Source organism: Lupinus angustifolius, chromosome LG13 (assembly GCF_001865875.1).
Source record: "Lupinus angustifolius cultivar Tanjil chromosome LG13, LupAngTanjil_v1.0, whole genome shotgun sequence".
NCBI classification, from domain to species: Eukaryota; Viridiplantae; Streptophyta; class Magnoliopsida; order Fabales; family Fabaceae; genus Lupinus; species Lupinus angustifolius.
The window spans coordinates 4,708,296-4,730,398 of record NC_032021.1 but is presented as its reverse complement, the minus strand read 5'-3'; the positions used below and the strand labels follow the sequence as shown (position 1 = coordinate 4,730,398).

Sequence of the window (22,103 nt, the reverse complement as noted above, 5' to 3'; positions counted from 1 at the left end):
TCACAAAATGCACCACTGAACATGGTGTGTATGTAAAGGGAAATCATATTGCAGAGATACTAATCATTTGCCTTTATGTGGATGATCTACTTATAACCAGTGGAGAATTGAAGAATATCCAAGCATTCGAGGAAGAAATGCAGGCTAAATTTGAGATGACTGATCTTGGAGAGTTATTGTCTTACTTTCTAGGCATTGAATTCAAAAGAACAACCAAAGGAATCTTAATGCACCAAACAAAGTATGTAACTAATGTTCTAAAGAGGTTCCAGATGTTGAGTTGCAACACAGTAGCAACTCTAATTGAGGTTGGAATTGGCTTGAGTCAAGGTGATGCAGATCAAGCAGTGGACAAAACATAGTATAGGCAAATGATAGGTTCATTGAGATATGTGTGTAACTCAAGACCTAATCTGGCTTATGGAGTTGGCATGGTGAGCAGGTATATGGAGTCTCCTAAACAAAGTCACGTGAGTGCAGTTAAGAGGATATTCAGATACTAGAAAGGAACATTGGGCTATGGCATTATGTACCCTGCAAAAGGCAACAGAAGCAGCAATAAATCAAGCTTAGTTGCATTCTCTGATGCAGATTGGTGTGGGGACAAGACAGATAGGAAGAGCACAACAGGGTATTTGTTTCTCTTCAACAATGCCCCTATAAGTTGGTGCTCCAAAAAGCAAGATGTTGTAGCACTCTCAACCTGTGAATCAGAATACATTGCAGCTTGTATGTGCACTTGTCAAGCAGCCTGGTTGACAAGCTTAATGGAAGAACTAAGAGTGAAATCAAAAGGAGTATTGCAGCTAATGATTGATAACAAATCTGCTATCAATTTAGCTTTGAATCCAGTGGCTCATGGAAGATCAAAGCACATAGAAACAAAGTTTCACTACGTTAGAGAACAAGTGGGCAAAGGGAAAGTGAAGGTGGAGCATTACAAGTCAGAAAATCAACTTGCTGATTTGTTCACTAAACCACTGAAGAGAGACAGATTCGAAAAACTAAGGCACAACATTAGTGTTGAGAATGGAAGCTGAATTAAGGAAGAGTATTGAAGTATAATTCAGCTTTGTGATGTAATTAGTTAAGTTTCCTAATATAGCTAGTTAGTTGGTAAGTTAGTTAGGATGAATAACTATAAATAGCAAGCTTTGTGTATTGGTTTGAAGAAGTATTGTAAGAAGAACTCTATTGATCTTTTAATACAATCTTGAGGCATATTCCATTCATTCTTCTCTCTTTTCACTCTGCATTATTCTTTATTTCTTTCTTGTTGATTGAAGCATGTGCACTTGGTGTGCATACTGCATTATTCAAGAACAAAAGCTAACAATAAGTGACATTGACATCATATTTTAACCAAAAAATTTAAGATATTAGGTTTATGAATTCATCCATTTATACGTTTTTTTAACAATATATAGAATAATGCTATACCATATGAACAAAAATCTTGCAACATCATATGGTTTCTCTTCTAGTTATTATTTTCATCTTATCATGCATTAAGTAATGGTTTTTTAAATTCATATATTAAACAAGGTATAATATTAAAGATTTTTAACTTTAACCCAATAATCAAAGATAAGAAGTTAGAAAAATAATATTTCATATTACGAAACTTAGTATTAAATACATAATTGATAAGAAGTTAGAAAAAAGTATTTCACATTAAGAAACTTAGTATTAAATACATAAAAAATAATAAACTGAACTTCTAATTCTCTTATTCTTTTTAACTCGTACTAAAGGTTGGCATTAACAAAACTATAAAAAAAAATAGATACCTTACTCCTTTACATATACAGGGGAGATAAATTCAATGTGGAGGTGATGCTTTTCAAGCACAAGGGGACCTACGGTTGAGAAGCAAGCTAGCTAAGGTTAACATTGTCTCTAGAAAACAATATAAGCTCAAAATTCTATAAATAAATCAAGTTGTTAATATTTCAAAATATAATCATGATACTACATTGAAAACTGTAATAAATAACATTTCTTTAATATTTCTATATGGTATAGGAAAAAGAACAAAAAAATACTTTAAAATTTTGTGTTCAGAAGCGAAAAAACTACTACCAAAATTGTCTAATTTCATGCTCAGATTCTATATATATGTTGACGATGATTAACATTTTGTTTAATATTAGCAAGAAATAAATTAAACAAATCATACACGTACAACTCTTGCAACACATATACCTCAAAAGTGAAAAAGGAATGACGTTTATTGACTTTATTCTTTCTTTGTCTTATGTCTAAACCATTCTTAATTATCTTTTAAAAGTTTAAACTCCAAGTCGTTGTTGAACTTTGTGACATATCTATATAAAAACCTTTTAATTGTTAAGAAAGTTCCAAACACCACCAAACCTATTAATTGTTAAGAAAGTTCCAAACACCACCACTTAAACATATAATTAACATATTTTCAACAACCAAGTCAAGAGGAAAAATAATATACAACCAATTTGGATCGATTTCTTATAATCCAAGTTGTATCCCAATCCACAACCCAAAAATTGAACTCTACTTTGTTGAAATTGAAAAGAGGTTTTATAGAATACAAGGATTAAAGATAGATAGGAATATCAACTCACCAAGTGCTTTGTTAGGAGTATATATTATTGTCACGGTTTAAAGATTATTCTCACTTGAGTCACTCTAAAAATCTAAAAATCTATTGATAACACCATTTAAGTCATCTGAAATTTATCAGTCATGGGTTTCTTTATTTGCTTATTCATTATTCACACATAAAAGCCTCTAGTATTTATTCCCCAAGTGAACCATTACCTCAATGTTCTTTTTGGTTACTTTTTCACACAAACTTTCAATCTTTATATAGTTGTTATTATTTTATTTCTGTGCTTGAATACCAAAAATAAGTGGTCCTTTTCATAGGAGAAAAAGATATTCTAGACATCAACTTGTGCAACAGATCATACAGTTCTTCTATATTAATAGTAGGGTTAGATTACTGGGATTCAAGCTCCAATAGAACATAAAGCTTTTGTTTCTATTTCCCCCTTTTACAACAGAGGTTAGGTTCCTCATTAAGCTGTGTTGTTTTTGTTTATTTTAATTAATGGTTGTGGTCCTTTATATCCATGAGGAAGAAGGGATTTTCTGCGAAGATAAATGCATGTATTTACATTTGTTTTCAATGGTAAAAATGTAATTTAAATTATATTTAAAAAGATAAATATATTATTGAAAATTATCCTTTTGTTTTTCGAAGCACTTGTCCACACCAAAAACCGAAATAAAATAAATTCTGAAGTTTCTATCTCCATCCATATAAATAGTGGTTTAGATGGTCTAGTTACAAAGAGTATATTTGTTTTCCCACACTTTGTGTCACTTTATGTGTCATGAGTTTGTGATTGATCAGAAAAATACATAATAATTAAGTTTTAACTTAAAAATATTTTCTTTTACCAATCACAAGTCTATAACACTTAGAGTAACATAAAATGTGAAACATTAGGGTACCCATCATTACATGGAGAAGATTAACCAATTATTGTAATTAGTTTACCATCACTTAATATTCCTTTCATGGAAAGAAGCTAAAAAATGAGATGAGGTGTGCTTCTCTTCTCTGCAATAAATAATATTTATTTCAGTAGATATCACTGTCAAAATCTTTGAATGAATAATAGTATATAATGTGGAATGAGTTGTCTTTTGTTGACTAACTCTTCATGATTAGTGACATTTGTTCTCATGAGTTTAACAAGAAAAAAGTCAGTAAAAGGATATTGAACACTAAAAGGATATATTAATTGTGACCTCATTTTTGGTAGATAGTGTGATTTTATCTTTCATCCTAAGGAAAATATATATGAGATCTTAAAAGGAGAGAAAGAGATAGAAATAATAGGAAAGGTTCGAGCTTTATCCATGAGATCTTACCCGAATATTTAGAGAGGTAATAATAATAGGCTATTATTATTATTATTATCATCTCGTTAAGTATTCTTGTAGACTTATTAAGTACTAACACACCCATTCTAAATCATGTGAGAAGACACCTGCTCTTCAATATGATGTGTTGTTTTGTGTTGTAATTGACTGAAAAATATATATAAATGAAAAAATTAATAAAATATTTTTCTGATCAAGAGTGATACTCTTTTTTATGGCAAAGATATGCTTCCGAACAATGTATACATTGGGATAAGGATCATTTACCCTATAATTTCTCTGTCCTCATATGACACACAATCAAAGTTTACAAAATAATATTAAAATATTAATTTTTGTTTTTATAATTTTTTTTAAATAAATGAAACTTTCTTATTCACTTGGTACACCAAGTACAACATGAATGTGAACATATGATCATCATCCATATGTATACATTGGACATAATAATCATACCAATGTTTAAATATGACACTTGTTCAAAACAGAGAACATGCAAATATAATACTATATATTGTAAAATATGAAAATGACAAAAGTTTAAATTAAGAGTTAATATTTTTATATGATTTAAAATACACCTCCAAACATATTTAAAACTAAAAAAAGAGGAGAAAAGTGTGAATATGATCATCGAAAATCTCAAATATCCATCAAGCCATCCTTTTTAAATCTACTTCGAACGGTATTCAACGAAAAAATAGTGATTCCTTTTAGTAACTGGGGAGGGCAACTAGTGTGGAAGAACGCGGATAAAAGTAATTTAATATTTTTATATGTGGAGAATAACATTTTTCTATAAATATCTGAAGTTAATGCATTTTTATAAACAATAATATCTTGTCTGATAAATCTATTGATTAATAATTTTGGTTCAATTCCAAATTAGAAGCCCTAATTCTTATTGGCTACTATATCTATTATATCACATAAGAATATAAGAATGTTACTTAGTATTTTTTTATATTACCAAAAATATCCTTTCACATTTTTTGTAAGGAATTAATTATTTTTGGATTCGTGATTGTTTCTTCTAACAAATGTTACTCCCAAAATCGAACTTTTAACCTCAGGAATCCAATAATATCTTAGTTAATAAAACTTATTTGATTATTAGAACTTTAACTTAAAAAAAATCAACTGATTACAACTTATAATGCATTGAGTAAAATATATTCGTGGAAATCCATTTTTAGAATCATACTATTCAGTGTGAATCAGTTAGATCTATGGTATTGTTTCTTATCTTTACATTTACTTAGGAAGTTTATGTAGTCATTATATTTACGAGAGGAACGTTGATAGTCATTTTTTTAAAATAATATAAGGTATTATCAAGTAAAAAAATAAAAACTAACAAAGTGTTTGATCTAAAATCTCACTAGATATTTAGGATAATCAAAATGTCAATTCTTCGGAGTGATACTTATTAATACATACTGAAAATGATTAATTCATTATCTAAAAAAGTAAGGGATATACAAAAAAAAAAAAAGTTGAATGTCATTTCTTCTATTTTGGGATTTTACATAAGCAGGGTACAAAAGTAATTTGCTTATAAGAAAAAGACAACCATGCAAAAACATAGTCACACAATGTTGTTCCAAACAAGAAAGAAAAGTTGAGGCCCCTCCCAGATGCCATGTGCAGTAATTCAGAAAGCAGAACAAAAGTTGTTTTGGTGAAGTAAATTCAGCCATCCACGATATAGGATATGTTTGATCTTGGAATGAAAGTAGAAAGAAAGTGGAAGGAAAGAAAATTGAAGGAAATAAAAGTAGTAGAAAATAAAATGATAATTTTATTGTTTGGTATGATTGAAAATAAAAGGAAAGTGGGAGGAAAGAAAAACACATTTATATATAATGTATTGAAAATGACATAAGTGCCCTCATTATATTTATATAATTATATAGATATCTAATTTTTAAATTACAAAACTAAATAATTTATTTTTAATAATATTAATTAATATTTTTTAAGTAACATATAATATAAGTTCAATAACAATATTTGTTTATAAAATTGAAAGAAAATCATTAACATTTTACATACATCTTTTTCACAATAGTGTATCTAGAAGAAAATATAACTGATATTCGACAATCACTTTTATATTTTTAATCATATCACTTCTACATATTTGTGTTTTGTCTTTCTAATTTATTTATTATTTGTTACTTTGTTGATAATTTTAAGTAATGATATTTCTTTTTTCTTTTCACTTCATCTTTTACCATACATAGTTACTATTTATTTGTGAGTTCAAAAACAAAAAAAATAAAATTAACTTAACTAATTTCACATAAAAATGAATATAAATAAATAAATTTACTACATTGTATTTATTTTCACTTAGATTATTGCTTTTTCAATTAATGATGAAGGGCAAATTTTGAATTTTTGATTGTTTTCCTTCATTCCTTTATTTTCTTCCCAACTTAAGGAGGAAAAGTTTTTTGTGGGTTTCATTCATATTTTTTCCTTCCTCCTTATTTAATTTTGGAACCAAAGGGTGGAAAATGAATTTTTCCACCACTTTTCTTTCCTCATCTTTTCTTTCCTCCTCTTGTTTTCTATACACCAAACATAGTGATATTGTTGTTTCTTTTAAGTGAATAGAGAGAGGAAGAGAAAGAAAAACTAGAAGCAAAAAAAGTGAGAGTGCTGTGGAGACATGTAAATTGTAAAGGATCTATCTATTATCAAAGGGTATCCAGAGACACTGGCTTGTGATAAAAACGAACCAATGGTTCTAACTTGTAACTAGCAAGTAAAAATTCTAAATTTCCAAAGGAATATATAAAACAAAGATAAAAAGAAACAAGAGCCAAATTGAGTAAGAGGAAAAAGATATAGGGTAGGGTGAAATTTTGTGAAAGTTGAAAGGAGGAAAGTTTTGTTGGTGATTGAATGAGTTATGGATGAGTTGGTAGTAACATGTATGTTTATAGTGTAGGTAGTACAAGAACAGCAGCAGAAGGACAGTGATGAAATCACAGATCTTTTAACCCCTCCATTCTGACCAAACACTGCCATCATCAAAGGGCTCCCCTCGCTCCTATAGGACCAGAATGAATTCATTTTCCCTATAATAATAGAGAGAGCCTTAAATTTTATTAACCTACTAGTGTTATATCTCTTTCTTTCTTTTTCTTTGCCTTATTGTGTCTGTTTCTCTGGGTGTGTTGAGATATGGAAACTTTGTTGGAAATCTTATTAGAGAACACCTCTTCCAGTTGGGTGGTTCCCTAAGCCTTGTTTGGCCAAGTGGGTATTAAGTTATTAACCAACATAAGGCCCTTACCCAATTGTAGCTCCATTCAGTTTGGTTAGTGCATAAAAGAGCTCAATTAGTAAAAAGTGGTGTGAGTGGGAAAAAAAAATACTCAAATCTAGCGAAAGAGATGGGTTAGGCTTAAAGAGAGTAGGCTTAACAACAACAACACTGTTGGTTTAGTTTAGTTTAGTTTTATAAGTTGATGAGTTAGGGGGCTTTTTTTTGTGTGGTGATGGAACTTGGAAAATTGAATGGCAGGAACAACTTTTGGAAGAAGCAACAAGTATCAGAATTGTGGCAGTGGCAGAAGCAGCAACAGGAACTACAAGCACAAAAAGAGAGTGAAAGTGGGAAGAAGCAAACTAGGTTGGAGTTTAAAGAAAAAAGAACAACAACAACAAGCCTGTAAGAAAAAGCGTTTATTAAAAGCTGGAAAAGGAAAAGCACAACAAGGGTCTGGGTCTGGATCCTCAGAGGAATCAACGTCAGCAACAGCAACAACAACATCAGCAACATCATCATCAAAACCCTCCTCTGGTTCAAAATTCAAGGCACCATGTAGGAGAAGAAAGAGAAGACGAAGAAAACAGAGATTCCTCTCACCAAAACCAAGACTCAACCTTTCAATATCTTCAACAACCCCATCAACAGCTTCAAAAACAATCTCATGTAGCTTTGAACACAAATTCGTTATCCCCACCTCTAAAAAAACGATCTTTTCATCTGCCACCGCCTCACCCTCTTCCTCTATCATCACCACCTTCCACAACCAAATATGCAACACGAGGGATGAGGAGTACTACCAGTACCGGAGTTGGAGAAATCGTAGAAGTACAAGGCGGTCACATTGTACGGTCCACAGGGCGAAAGGATCGACACAGCAAAGTATGCACCGCAAAGGGACCAAGAGACCGACGAGTCCGCCTCTCGGCCCACACAGCCATTCAATTCTACGACGTCCAGGACCGCCTCGGCTACGACCGCCCCAGCAAGGCGGTCGATTGGCTCATAAAAAAAGCCAAAGCCGCCATCGACCAGCTAGCCGAGCTCCCAGCCTGGAACCCGACCGCCATAATGGAACAGCAACAACAGCAACAGCAGCAACAACAAATAAACGAAATCTTCCACCGCGATACACCCGCGGCGGAGGATGGACTAATTACTGGCTCTAGTTGCCGTAATGTTAGTGGAAGAATGTCAGAAGAGTTTCAACAACAGCAATTTGTTGATGAGAATAACAACAATGATAACAACAGTAACAAATACAACAGTGCTGGTTCTGGTTTTCTTCCACCATCTATGGATACTGATATCACTGATACAATTAAGTCTTTTTTTCCTATGGTAGCTGCTGCTGAAACGACCACGTCGTTTAACAATTATTCTACACCGCCGGATTTGTTGTCAAGAACAACAAGCACTGCTGCTAATCACAACCACCAGCAAGATCTACGGCTCTCGTTACACTCGTTTCAAGACCCTATTCTACTCCACCACCACCAACAACAACAACAGAATCAGAATCAGACTCAGAACCAGAATCAGCAAGTGTTGTTCAATGGAATTAACACGCTTGGGTTTGATGGTGGTGGTTCTTCAGGGTGGTTAGAACAACACCACCAACATGAACAGGAACATGGTCGGTTTCATAGAATGGTGGCTTGGAACGCTGCTGCTGCAGATGATAGTCACAGTGGCGGTGGATTTGTGTTTAACTCGCCGCCGCCGTCCACGGTGGCGCCAGCGGCGATGTTTGGCCATCATGGTCAGTATTTTTCTCAGAGGGGACCCCTTCAGTCCAGTAACACTCCTTCGATTCGTGCTTGGATAGACTCGAATTCCTTGGCTACGGCGGCAACTGTCGCCGCCGTCTCTCACCCTCATTATCACCATCACTATCTTTCGCCGTCGATCCACCAGGCTTCTGCCACCGGATTTGCTTCACCTTACGGTGGCTTCTCCGGCTTCCGCATACCAGCACGAATTCAGGGTGAAGAGGAGCACGACGGCGTTTCAGACAAGCCGTCCTCTGCTTCCTCTGATTCTCGTCATTAATGGAAACACACAAAAATCTAAACTTTCTTTCTCCTTCAGGTGCTCCCTTCAAAACCCACTTCTTCAATTTTCAACTGTTTTTTATTAATTTTTGTTGTGCAATTTTTCATTTTTTAGGGTTCGGGATTGGCTTCCGGTTAATAGTGCAACGAATTTTCAGCTACAATTAGAATTCATTCATTCAAGAGCACCGCCGATGAGGAATTGAGTTTGGATTTCAGATGCTTCCATTTCAATGGCCTAATATGTCGTGGGAATGAAGAAAATCTGGGGTGAATTTTCAGGTTTTCCAATCCCATGGTTTGTTATGCTTTTTAATCTTTTGTTCTACCTATGTTTTTCAAGCTTTGACTTGGACTAAGAGTACTATGTTATGTTATGTTTGTTTCAGCTATGTTTGGTTTGTTATCTTTTCCATGTTACAATTTGTAGTAGATGTATCTTTGTACTTCCATTTCTGGTTCCTACTAGTGGTGTTTGGAAAAACTTGCAACACAAAATAACAGTGCTAGTTTATTTAAGTTATCCTATATTTCCTACTTAGTTCAAACCCAAATGCTGAATGAGAAGTTCTATCCATGACTAAAGGGGGCAAAACAAAATAAGCCAAACATGGGAAATTTGCTTCTTTGGATGAAAGCATCTTAACTTGTGTATGCTTTTTGGTTCACAGTGGTTGTTGATGTCTTTGTTTTAAATGAGAGAGAGGAAATAGGCCCTTTTTTAACCGTTTGGAAATGCCAAATTGATCACCAAGTTCTATCCAAGAATTGAAAGAAGGTTGATTCACTTTGCATAGGAATTGATTGTTTTGTTTTGCTCGTTCCTTTTATTTACTGCTTTCTAGTGCAACCATCCACCTTTCACTACCCCTTAGCTTCCCTATCCTGGAAAAACAATTGAAATCAAATCCGTAGTTCCATTACATCTATCTTTTTCATGCTTGGATTTTGGGAGGTAGAAGTCATTGTCCATGAACAGTAGAAGCTGTTGACAAATGAAACAGATAGTGTGAGAATTTATTCCCAGCATGGTAAAAAGGCAATTTCCTACATTCAGTATGTTTTGCTGCCTTTTCTTTCTAATGTCATATTTTTAGTTCTTCCTTAGCCGGTTTAGTAGATATGATAGTGACTCAAAGTTTGATTAGGAATAAAAATATTATCATGATAAAGGAAGGAAAACAACACCAACTCCTCTTTAAATGCTTAGTTTAATTCAGAAGAAAGCTTCAGCTTCTTGTCAAAGGCTTCTACCATTAAACTTTGAGTACAAAAAATAACTAGTGCATTTTTGTTTGTTTGCAACCTTACAACTTTAACATGAGGTATTGTGTTAAGTAGAATACATCTACAGGGGAGCCATGAAAAAGAAGGGGGTGGATGAGCACAAAGAAGCTTAATTATGAGAGAGTTCACACTCATGGATGCGGACAATGATCTGTTGTCTCAAACCATGTCTCACACCTACGAAAATATGTCATGTCAATTAAAAAAAATTAATATTCATTATTTATGACATGGTTTGAGACATACTACAACAAATCATTGTTCCATCTATGCCACCAAAGTGTAGTACTTGTACATCTGTATGTGGTCCCTAGCCCTATAATATCTCTGAGAGCCTCATAAAAATCTCTTGTAATGTCCAGCTGGCAATGCTCTTCTTCAAGGGGATAGTGAAAGTAAATAACAAAAATAGTAGACAACAACTTGGCCTCTATTAAGATAGTGGCAATTATAATTTGGTTGTAGGTGCTGCTAGTTGGTTGATAAATTAGATTACACCAAGAAGGTTAATGAGGACATCATACAAACATAATTCAGGGTTACTATGTTTGGAGGGTGACAATTATTAATGAATATGATACCAAAGAAAGTAGGGCCACTGTAGTAAATTATGTACCTGAATTCATCCATTGATATTATATAGTTTAATGCTAAAGCAGCTGAATAATGTACTCCAAATCAGAAACCACAGATTCCAACATTGCAACTTGTAAGTGGGTGTTTACCTTGCTTTTTCCAAGTTACCTTGAAAAGCAGAGTCTGTTTTTGTCAAGTTTAAACCATGCAATGCTCTTGGAAAGATACAAAATTATTTGATGTTTGTGTTTCTAATGGCTCAAGCAAATACAGATTACAAACTCTCCTAATTTAATGTATGCACCAAATGACAGATTCTCACCAAACCAAATATGCATAATGAGAAGGAAAAATATGCAATATGAAAATAAAAATAGCCTTAGAACTTAGAATAAACACTTTAGGTCAATGATTTGTCAACCCATGGTCCATAACTTCTATGTTGGGAACAAGTGAACATTGAATAGTAAAAAGAGTAGAGAAAAGATAATAACACAAAGAATTCTGTAACAAGGTTCAGCCAATTGTACCTACGTCCCCGAGAGTGTTGAAATGCTACCACTATGTATTATCAGAGAATAAAGATTTGTGTTTGATTATTCTTCTAACATATATAGCCCTCTACCCAACATTTTTACATCAGTCCAAGCCCATAACTTATAATGTTGTTATCTAGAGAATGAGTCATTGCACAATATTCTGAATCTGCATTATCCGTAGATGATACCTTTGACTGCATGAGTTATTTGGCTGGATAGTTCTTTACAATCTATAGTGTTGTTTTCTTTCACTATTCCAATCTCCTTCCCGTTTGATAAAGCCAGTCTTAGCCAAAAAGGGCACTTCATTGTGGTTTTTCATGTCTAGTTTGGTCCTGCAATATTTTATTTTTGCAAAGAGAAGAGAGCTTTATTTAGTCAAATTAAAAGTCCTAGACTCCCAATTAAGAGTTGATCAGTTGGAAGATAACCTAATATTAGCCTTTGATTCATATAGCTGACCCTACTTGGTGGGGAAAAGCTTAGCTTTGGTTGGTAACTCTCTGGTGGTTGTTGATATAAAGAAAGAAAATTGAGCAAGAATTGCACCCGATGAGAGAATGCATATGTCATGGATCGCTCTCGTTTGATTGCTACTTCTTTTCTCTGGGATGTATCCTGGGAAGTATCTCTTCCATTGTTTCAGAACCACCACAACATTCCACCTGAGATAGATTTTACTGAAACAAACAAGCATCTTTTCTTGATATTGAGAAAGGCTTGACAAGATGATTCTCATAATATCATAATGGTTTGTTTAGCTCTTCAGCAAAACTTGAAAATTTTGAAATCAAATTATATAGGAATATGATAGTAAAAATGTAAGTGTAATATACATCAACCTCTTGAATCTTGGCCTCAAGTTTTAACTGGTTTGCCATCATGTCGAGTCTGCGAGCTCTAATTTGATTTTGTATTCTGCTCCATGAGTGTATCTATCTCAGTGCAGTTTCTGTTTGATCTCTAGCCATCTGATCTTGAATAAAGCATCAAATTCCACTGCTCTCCTTACATGATGCAATGTTTTCTTGCCTGCATAGAGTTAGGATAGGGTTAGAGGACTCTGTTATAAATTGTTTATTGCTCACTAGAAGCAGCAGAATAAATGGTGTCTAACACCATATGGATATTGTACCACAAATGCACAAAATGCATTTTGAATCCGAATAGCAGCAATATCTTCAATCAACTTAGAGGGAACTGTCTGTTATATCATCAAGCAGTTGTTGGACATGCTGCTTGACAAGAGTGTCATGCTTCTCCCCGCGCCCCTGGAGGACTCATTCAAGTTTTCAGAAGAGTGGCAGAGAAAATTCAGCAGGAGTTAATATGCCAAGCAATAAGAGTATTCTAGACAAGAAATAGAGACAAGAGTATAACCTTTGCTTGTTTTGATTTATCTTCCGTAGATTTCTTCAGCTTCATTATCCTCTTAAACCTTTTCCTTAGACACATTTCTATTTATCAAGAAGGTAAAATGTGGAAATAGCAAATAGCTAATCTTCACAGTAACATCCAACCAAATTATTGTATATCCCATGCATAAACTCCTAGGGGTTTCAATTTAGGAAAATATTATTACACCCCATATACTACTAAGACACAAATAAGGTTTGATGTCATATATGTTGTATATGTGTTGAACCTGAATGCGACGAAGGAGTCTCCGACCACCAGAGAGTTCCATTGTTATCGGGTATGGAAAGAGTGGAGAGCCATAAGCGAAACACCACATCTTAAACCAAAACCTTAAGGTATTAGTTTCATGAGTATTTTTTTGTTTATAAACTATTTCGCTCCTCCTGCATATCTAATGTGAGACTTCACACTTGAATAAACTCAACAATATGAAGTAGAATAAATACACTACATGCGTCGGATAATATGACAATGTATAGGTGTTAGATAAATACCCATAATATACTTTCTATTAAACTAACGGATCATGCTTTATCCACCAATTTTGATTATATCCTCCCTTAACAGAATTGTGAAGATGTATGCAAGTTCATAAACAAAGTACCAATAGACCATGAAAGTAGGCACAATTGAGCTAGAGTCCTTTGCAGAATAATCTTCAACAAAAAAATTACTAATGAACCACGGATTAGATCAGTAATAGACAATGAGACTCTTAGATTCCTTGAAAAGTATTAAATTTATAAACTAGACATCCCATTCCTAGTTCAAAGTTAGCATAGCTATGCACATGATATATACATTTAGTGATGTGGTACAAAAAAATCACAACAATTTAATTCCAAGAGGCAACATATACCCAGATTCAAATAGTATCCACATTTTAACCCATCTTTTATGAGCAGTACCAAATAGTGGGAATATGCAATAGCTAGGGATGAGTAGGACCCGATACCGCTCATCCATCTTTTATGAGCAGTATGGCCCGATCATGATCGGTAGGGCTAGCAATGAACTGAACCGACTCGATATTCATTCGATGCTCGATTCATTATTTAGCTCAAGGAACTTGGTTTAAGAACCAAATGAGTCGAATTTGAGCTGGAAATTGAGCTTGTTAAATAAACGAGTCGAATTTGAGTTGAATACAGTTTGACTCGTTAGATTCATGACCTAACTCGATATATATATATATAAAGTAATTTGTATGTTTATTATAATTCATGCATTATTTTTTATATTTATTGTTATTATATATATAAACAACGTGACATTTATATATATATATAAATAATATTTCTTTAAAAAGAATTAACTATTTGAGTTAATGAACCAGTTCGAACTGAACCAAATAGTTCGCGAACTTTAACCGAGCCGAACTCGAGCTAAAAAATAACTCGTATCGAATTCGAGTCGAGTTTCAAGCTGAACCAATCCTTATCGAGTTGAACTGAGCTGAACTCTGGTTTGACTTAGTTCGGCTCGTTTCCAGCCCTAATGAGCAGACCCAAATAGGGTTGGATCTCATCGGGTCTAGGACCGCGTTCGGGTTCAAAAATTAGATCCGATCAATATTTAGGACCGGGTATGGACCAAACATGACCTGTCCGACCTATCCCGACATGTCCCATGATCACTCACTCATTATATTTGTATGTGCCTCTATTCAAATATGTATAAAGTAATAACACTTTTTTGGTAAAAAATATTAGTGATTTTCTAATTTTTTATCATATATACATGATTAAAACTATATATATATATATATATATATCATCTTATATATCAAATTACATATTCATAATAATAAATAATAATTAGAAGACTTTATCTATAATGAGTATGTATGATATTTAGTCAAGTCTAAGGTCGGTTTTAAAGGCTGACCCGATCGATATTTAGGGATCAGGTTAGTTTCGGGTATAGAATCGAGTACGAGTTCAAAAAATGACTCGATCAATATTTTGGGCCGGGTAAGGACAAGCCTTAACCTAACCTAACCCAACCCATGCTCACCCCTAGCCAGAACAAAAAATAGTGACAAAAATTTATAGATAGTCATTACATCAAACATTATTCATTTAGATTATAATTATTTTAGTATATCTATTTTTTATTATAATTAATACTATTATTTGATAAAAAAATTTAAATGAGAGTACAATTCTAATTTTATAATACTTAAAAAAATCAAGGAAAATAACAAATTTTATTTAGTATATATAGGCGGTTCTCTTTCATGATGACACAACATCCTTGTGCAATTAATCCTGTATATGCTGCAAGAGTGGAAAAGATTGGCCAATTTTATTTATGTTTTCAATTATCGTTTCCTATATATCGCCTATAGAGGAGAAATCCGTTTCGCTAAAGTGCTAGACTACTACTAACCCTAAAATATATTGACATTGTCCCTTCATCATTATTCATTCTTACACCCACAATAATAGAATCATCACATAGCTACATATACAAATTTCTATATAAACAATCATATTCATAATCAGAATTCGGGAAGAAAGGGTGATAAAATAGTAATAAAAGAAATTAATCGAATTAAAGTGGGGGAAATGTGAAAGGGAACCTTTATGATATGCACTGAGATATCATTGTCAATTTATATTATGAACATATTCCGTTAATCCGTTCCATGCTTGCAACCAAGCAATAATACAAGCAGAGATATTTTGGTTGTCTTTTTATATCAAATACGTCCACAATTATGCATGCAATTTTGCATGATGCCATATCCCAAAATCGACTTTAAGAATAACAACATTAAATGATATCTCTTTCCATGACAAGTGTAAGTGTGAACACACAAAACTCTTTTCCCCCTTCCCTTTCATCAATCTTAGGGTATAGGCCACGGGCACTTATTAATTTTTATAAATTCTTTAAACTAACATACACATAAGGGTACTGTTATGGAATGTTTATTCAAACTACTCATTCACCAGTCAGATTATTTTCTATAAAAAAAATACAAAAATAGAAATGTGACTAATTAGTGGGGTAAATAAATATCACCTTACTATCTTATTTCATCTTTCTTTCTTGTTTTGGCCAATCTAATATCATTGAGTTATCAAAGCATCACATTTTTTGATAGCCTGGGAGACTAATCCTCGAAAATAATAATCAATAAATATTGGATAAATTATTAGAAGTTTCAAACTATCTCACTCATTATCAATAAGACGTTGGTCTAGTAGTATAAGACTCTACTAGATTTCCAGGATAACCAAAATGTCAAAAATTCGATTTTTATTAGTAACATTTGTTATAAAAGGTAGACATATACCTTCAAATGAATTAGTTCATTATCTAAAAAGATGAGACAAAACCCTAATACAACATAAAAAAAACTACCACACTGATTAAGATGGTTGCAGTACCCAAAGATCGGAAGTGATTTTCATAAAATAAGAGGAATTGTTCACATCAGCGTTATTAATATATTAAATCACATATAGACGAAATTAGATTTACATATATAATACATTAACATTAATGTTGAAAAATCAATAAAAAACTAATAATTTTTTTTTTCATTAAATAATTATTTTAAATAAAAACAAACCGTTATGTCCGGTTCAATTGAAAACTGATCAGTATGACTAATTTTGGCCAATTTTAACCTGTATGATTGTATAATCGGTACAATTATTATACCGTACCAATATTTGAACCAGTTCACCGGTTTACTAGTTGAATCAGCCAGCACAAACCGATTTTTATAACACCGTTGCACATTCATTTTTTACTTGCACCTATTTCAGCGTTGATCTTCATGAATTAGTGTATGCGACGTATAGGGTCAGACGTGGAATCCATTTAAGAATCATTAGTGAATCAAAGGGTTGAAAATACACTTAACAAACAACCAAACCAAAACAATGGTCCAAAATTGTCATAACAACAGATGAAAACGGGAGCACATCGTTATCATACAAAAGTGTCACTACATGTATCATTGTATATGATTAGTTGAAAAAATGTATTATATTTAAGTTAAAAATTTAATAATTAAATATTGTTCTGATCAATCATAAACCGTGATATATTTTTTGAGAAGATGTCCACCCAAGAAAACGAATGGATAATATACCTAATATGATTTATGAAATGTGAACTCATTAAGCGCAGTTGGGGCCACAAATTAAGAACCTGCTTAACCCTAAATTATCAAATATTCAAATTGATATAGCTCATTCTCACGGTAGATCAATATTCAAAGCTTTAGTTCCAATGTTCCTTCCCAGCTACCAAATAAAGGATTATTGGGCAAAAAAACGATGCTAAACAACAAAAACTAATTTCTAGCATGAACCAATAGATAAAGTTTCTCATGTATTAACATTTAGAGCAGAGTTTCTCTCTTCAATAGATAAAGGGAAACACATTATCAATGAATGTTATAAATCCAAGAGAGATACATGCATAGCCTGAGTTAATACATAGTTATATATGTTTATAGCCTCTAGAAGAAGCTGTGCAACACACAACAACAACTACAATTACCAAATAGCCAGCCAAATTCAGCATCAGCCACGACTCCGATGGTTAAATCCGATCATGGTCCTCTCTTTCGTCGCTTGGGCTCTACCTGCAAATTCAACATTTGAATATCAATAAAATACCATAAGCTATAAATATACTATTTTGTGACCTTGAAATGTAAATTTCCCAGTTCCTTATCATAAATATTACTTACAGATAGCCATTCAAAATGCAGCTACCAAAAAACATGAAGACACATTGCAAAATATACTAATACGTATGAAAATCCAAGATAACTCTAGTTCTAGTTCCAACACCAAACCAAATTGGAGGAAGACCAAACCTAATGGCTTTCAGGCAGACATGTATATCTTTTTTCATTTCTTTTTGAAGTGTTACTGGGCAAATATGTATATTACTACAATGGTACTGGGAGATTTAAATTATGTATTACCAAATAACAACTGAAAGCACTTCACAAAACAAATAATTAAAAGCAGTAGCATATAAACTAATTAGTGATAGTCATGAGCCAAGACTTCAAATATCTTAGACATACTTCATTCCAAAAGCTAGCTGAACCATACATAGATTTCATCAAGAATTAGATTCAATTCGAAATGAATAAGAAGATCTGAGGCAAAGGAAAATAAAAGAATATTTAAATCAGCAGCATGGTTATCACCAATCATCCCATAATAATCCCAGCCTACAATAAAGTAAGCTTGATGTGAGTCAAGTTGCATGCATCAGGAAGAACAACCACCCCAAGCCTACATCTATATCCGCCTATCAACTTTAGGTACAAATTAGTAAAATTGTGAACAGATAGCCAAGTCACAATTCAGTATGTGAGGGGAAAAAATTAGTTTCAACGCACTTAATGTAAATTTATCCACACAAAAAAACAACATAATTGGATATTTATTTGTTACATACAGCCGTACATGTATCCAAATTACAAGAATAACCACAACAAAACCATCCATAAGGGAATATCCTGACCAGTGTTTGAGTCCCTTATTTGCGAATTAGTTGTCTTACTATAGAGTATAGACTCTCAAGTTTCTCGTGAAAGGAAAGCATGGCCGTAAATATAACAAAAGGATCAACCCGAGATCTGTAGACAATTTTTAGCTATCCCATAGCATGAACTAATTACATTTTGCAACAAAAATTGAATTAAATTCCTGTATGCGGATTAAAGTAAACCAAATTAGAAAAATAAAACTGAAGTAATCAAAGCTGGTATTGGAGCATACATTTTAAGACATGATCTGATTAGCATACATATGTCTGATACTTTTTCATATACCATGATGGCTTTGCAACTCCAAGATGAGATAACTAAACAACTTGAACTTTATACTTACTGAACAAGAAGAAACCCTCCATGCTAACCAATGAAAAAACTAGCTTCAATGTATAACAAATTTCTAAACTGGGTGTAGGTCTTAAAAAAATTCCCTTTTCCCATCAAGTCCAATTGATTTACCAAATGTTAAACCACCCATCCCTTGCACAGCAATGTGTACCAATTAATAGGAAAAATAATGTTTCAGTCATGTACTTGGAAAATCAAGTTAATAGGAACAAAGCAAAAGCGTAACTATTTGGAATTGGATGCAGGTTATCACCTTGCCATCAGCTCCTGGTGATGCAGAGAATGTAGCTTGGGGTTTCTTCAAATCATCATCAGATGAACATTCTGAGCATACAAAATGTTCTAGTTTCTTTGCTTCTTCAATAGTCATTCCCATGCACGCAGGATGGTACCTACAAGAAATCTACAAAGATTGAAATATGTGTTTCATAAAGCATACAGGGATATCAAAGGATATAAAAGACCATAATAGTATGTTTTATTCGATACTCCTCAAATTTGACACTGTTTTCAAATGAATGGAAGTGTGATGCCAAATTCAGTCAAAGTTTATATGCACTAAAATTCACACCCTGGTCTTATATTAAATATTAACAAACATTTCAAAACATGATTTTCACTGCTACTACAAAAGCCGGATCAATAGTTGAAAGAAGTCTCTGCATCATTCAATTTACAATGGCAAAAACATCAGCAGTTACAATCCGAGATAAAATTCATCTGTTATCGAGTTCAGCATGAGTAGTTCAATTGTAAATGGACAGTTATTTGTATTATCTCTATTTCCTTCTTTTCGGTTGTTTTCTATTCTTCTCTACATTTACTGTACAAGATGAATGCTTTCTCAAGACTAACATGCAAAAGTCGTGCATAGGACGAGACAGAGATCCCATAACACAAACTTAAAAACTGCATTTAGACTGTTGGACTATGGGAAACACTATCCCGAGGCTTTTAAAGGTATCCTGTCCACTTCATATGTACTGCTCAAATTAGATATATAAACACCTAGAAGAATTCATCTGTAGAATGAAATAAAAGTAAATCAGAATTCAATGGCTTTTACCAATCCTTGCACCCCTCACATTGTACCATGAGATCATCCGGGTTATAAGGCATCTCACATTTGCAATACCTTCAAAACACAAACCAAATAAAAGACATCATTAGTTCTAGAACTCAAACACAATCCCCATCATAGATAAGTCCCCAATTCAGTCCTCGGAAAGTTATGGCATTGCCCAATAACGCCCTTAAATTAAAAGTTCTGTCAATAACAATGTTCTTAGAAAGACTAATTTAATGACATTTTATATATTTCGAAGACAGAAAACATTTAAGGATCTATTTGACGAAACCATAATCTTTCAAGAACTGAATTGAGGGTTTTCTCCATAATCAAAAACAAAAAGAGAAACTCACACAGCAACACGGTCAGGAGTGAAAGCCCCAGTTGCAGCCTTATACTCAAATCTACAATAGTAATCCTCAGCAGCTACATTCTCAAGCTTAGTGTAGTTCTTAAAAGAGTGAACAACACACTTTCCTTCAATAGTGTGAGCACTCTGAACATCATAATGGTCAGACAAAAAAAGCTCTTTTGCTCCATGAAACTGCCTTCTACCCCCTATTGATTCTTCAGGTCTATAGTACCATCTCACGCGCACCTTAATGTTGCTCCTGTTATCTTGATCGATCTTCTCCACGCGCGCCACATATGGTGGCTTTGTCGTGTCCAAAGGCCGCATCAAAACACAATCTCCAGCTACGACACACAAAAAATAATAAAAGTAAATAAAACAGAACTACATAGTGCTGATCGAAAAAAACCAACATCATGGGACTCCATGAAATCAATAAAAGGAACTATTTTTAACGCGAAAGACGCAAATGGGTATGCGAAACTAAGATGGGTTTGTTTTGGGTATTGTTGTTAAGAGAGATTTTTCATTTCACCTCTAACGATCTTGTTGGTGCCTTTGATGGTGTAGGAATCCACGTCCTTTCTACCTGGCCTTGTTTTCGCCATAGGATAGAGAAAAAAGCGGTTGATGTTGAAAATCTGAAAATCTTGGTAAGAAGAACAGAGGAACCCTAAGCCTAAGGGACTGTGATAGTGACGCTTCGTCTGCTGAGTTTTTTTTTTATCACAGTGATTTTCTGATGCAATGCGGTTCTTCTTCATTCATTATTATTTGACTTTTCTGTAATTTAATTAGTCCCAAGAATTTGTGCTAAGCACTTTGCTAATATGGTTGTTAATGTCATAATGTGATGTTTATTTGATTCTTATTGGTTTAACCTTGAGTTTTGATTTGTCCTATAGCAGTAGTTGTCTTACTATTAAAAGAACAGCAAGTAAAAAAACAGTCACATCTTTCTTTTATTAGCAAAATAGTAAAGATAATAAAAGTATTACTAGTAATTTTCTATAATTAGTAACGGTAATGATGTAGAAGAAAGATTAAAGGTTATATAAGCAAATTAGCTACTAGCTATATTGAATCAAATAAGTAATGTCGTTAAAGAATTATTATAATGGTTTTATTGTTTTTTTCAAATATTATTTTAATAATTGAATATTTGATTGATGATATATAATAGGCACATGCTCAAATCTTTCTCATGTCCAAGGTTAGGATATGAAATGATAACTGCTAAATAACTTATTCTCGTTTTTTTCCTGGCTCACTAATCTTTCTACAAAGTCTTGTCTTTACTTTGTTGTTGGTATCGCCATAGTAATAATGTAGTAGGTGTTACTTTGGGTAAAGAGGATAGTGAAAAAGCCTAACCAGAGCGTTTAGAATAGGACTTGTGGAATTGGATATAGGATGCATAATGGTGTTTGAAAAATGTGGCCTTGTAAAGTGAACTTTGACTAAGAGAAGCGCGCACACACACACATATATATATATATATATATATATATATATATATATATATATTTTATCATGTATCATTAACCATATACAACATATGACATATGAAGTGATACAATTTATAGAGATAAGAGGTAATCAGATATGTGTGTGCCTAGCATCTTTGTGTGACCATGCTGTGTGCTGAGTGCCCATATGTCTGCTCAATGATTGAAAGACAAGGACAAATTATATTGGTCAAAT

The 22,103-nt window shown here is 33.2% G+C and overlaps 3 protein-coding genes across 3 annotated transcripts; 1 reads left to right on the top strand and 2 right to left on the bottom strand.

The window, feature by feature from the left end:
• On the bottom strand, positions 7,403–7,972 carry LOC109325449. Its single transcript, XM_019557833.1, has 2 exons — positions 7,772–7,972; positions 7,403–7,729 (listed from the first exon to the last, which is right to left on the bottom strand). Exons 1-2 carry the CDS (start codon positions 7,965–7,967, stop codon positions 7,536–7,538), a joined length of 390 nt encoding a protein of 129 aa, XP_019413378.1. The 5' UTR covers positions 7,968–7,972; the 3' UTR covers positions 7,403–7,535.
• Positions 7,972–9,720, top strand: LOC109325447 (transcription factor TCP4-like). Its single transcript, XM_019557831.1, has 2 exons — positions 7,972–9,307; positions 9,386–9,720. The coding sequence occupies exon 1, from the start codon at positions 8,003–8,005 to the stop codon at positions 9,266–9,268; it is 1,266 nt and encodes a 421-aa protein (XP_019413376.1). The 5' UTR covers positions 7,972–8,002; the 3' UTR covers positions 9,269–9,307; positions 9,386–9,720.
• Positions 17,422–21,175, bottom strand: LOC109325448 (chromatin remodeling protein EBS-like). Its single transcript, XM_019557832.1, has 5 exons — positions 20,935–21,175; positions 20,401–20,743; positions 20,045–20,113; positions 19,232–19,370; positions 17,422–17,700 (listed from the first exon to the last, which is right to left on the bottom strand). Exons 1-5 carry the CDS (start codon positions 21,161–21,163, stop codon positions 17,668–17,670), a joined length of 813 nt encoding a protein of 270 aa, XP_019413377.1. The 5' UTR covers positions 21,164–21,175; the 3' UTR covers positions 17,422–17,667.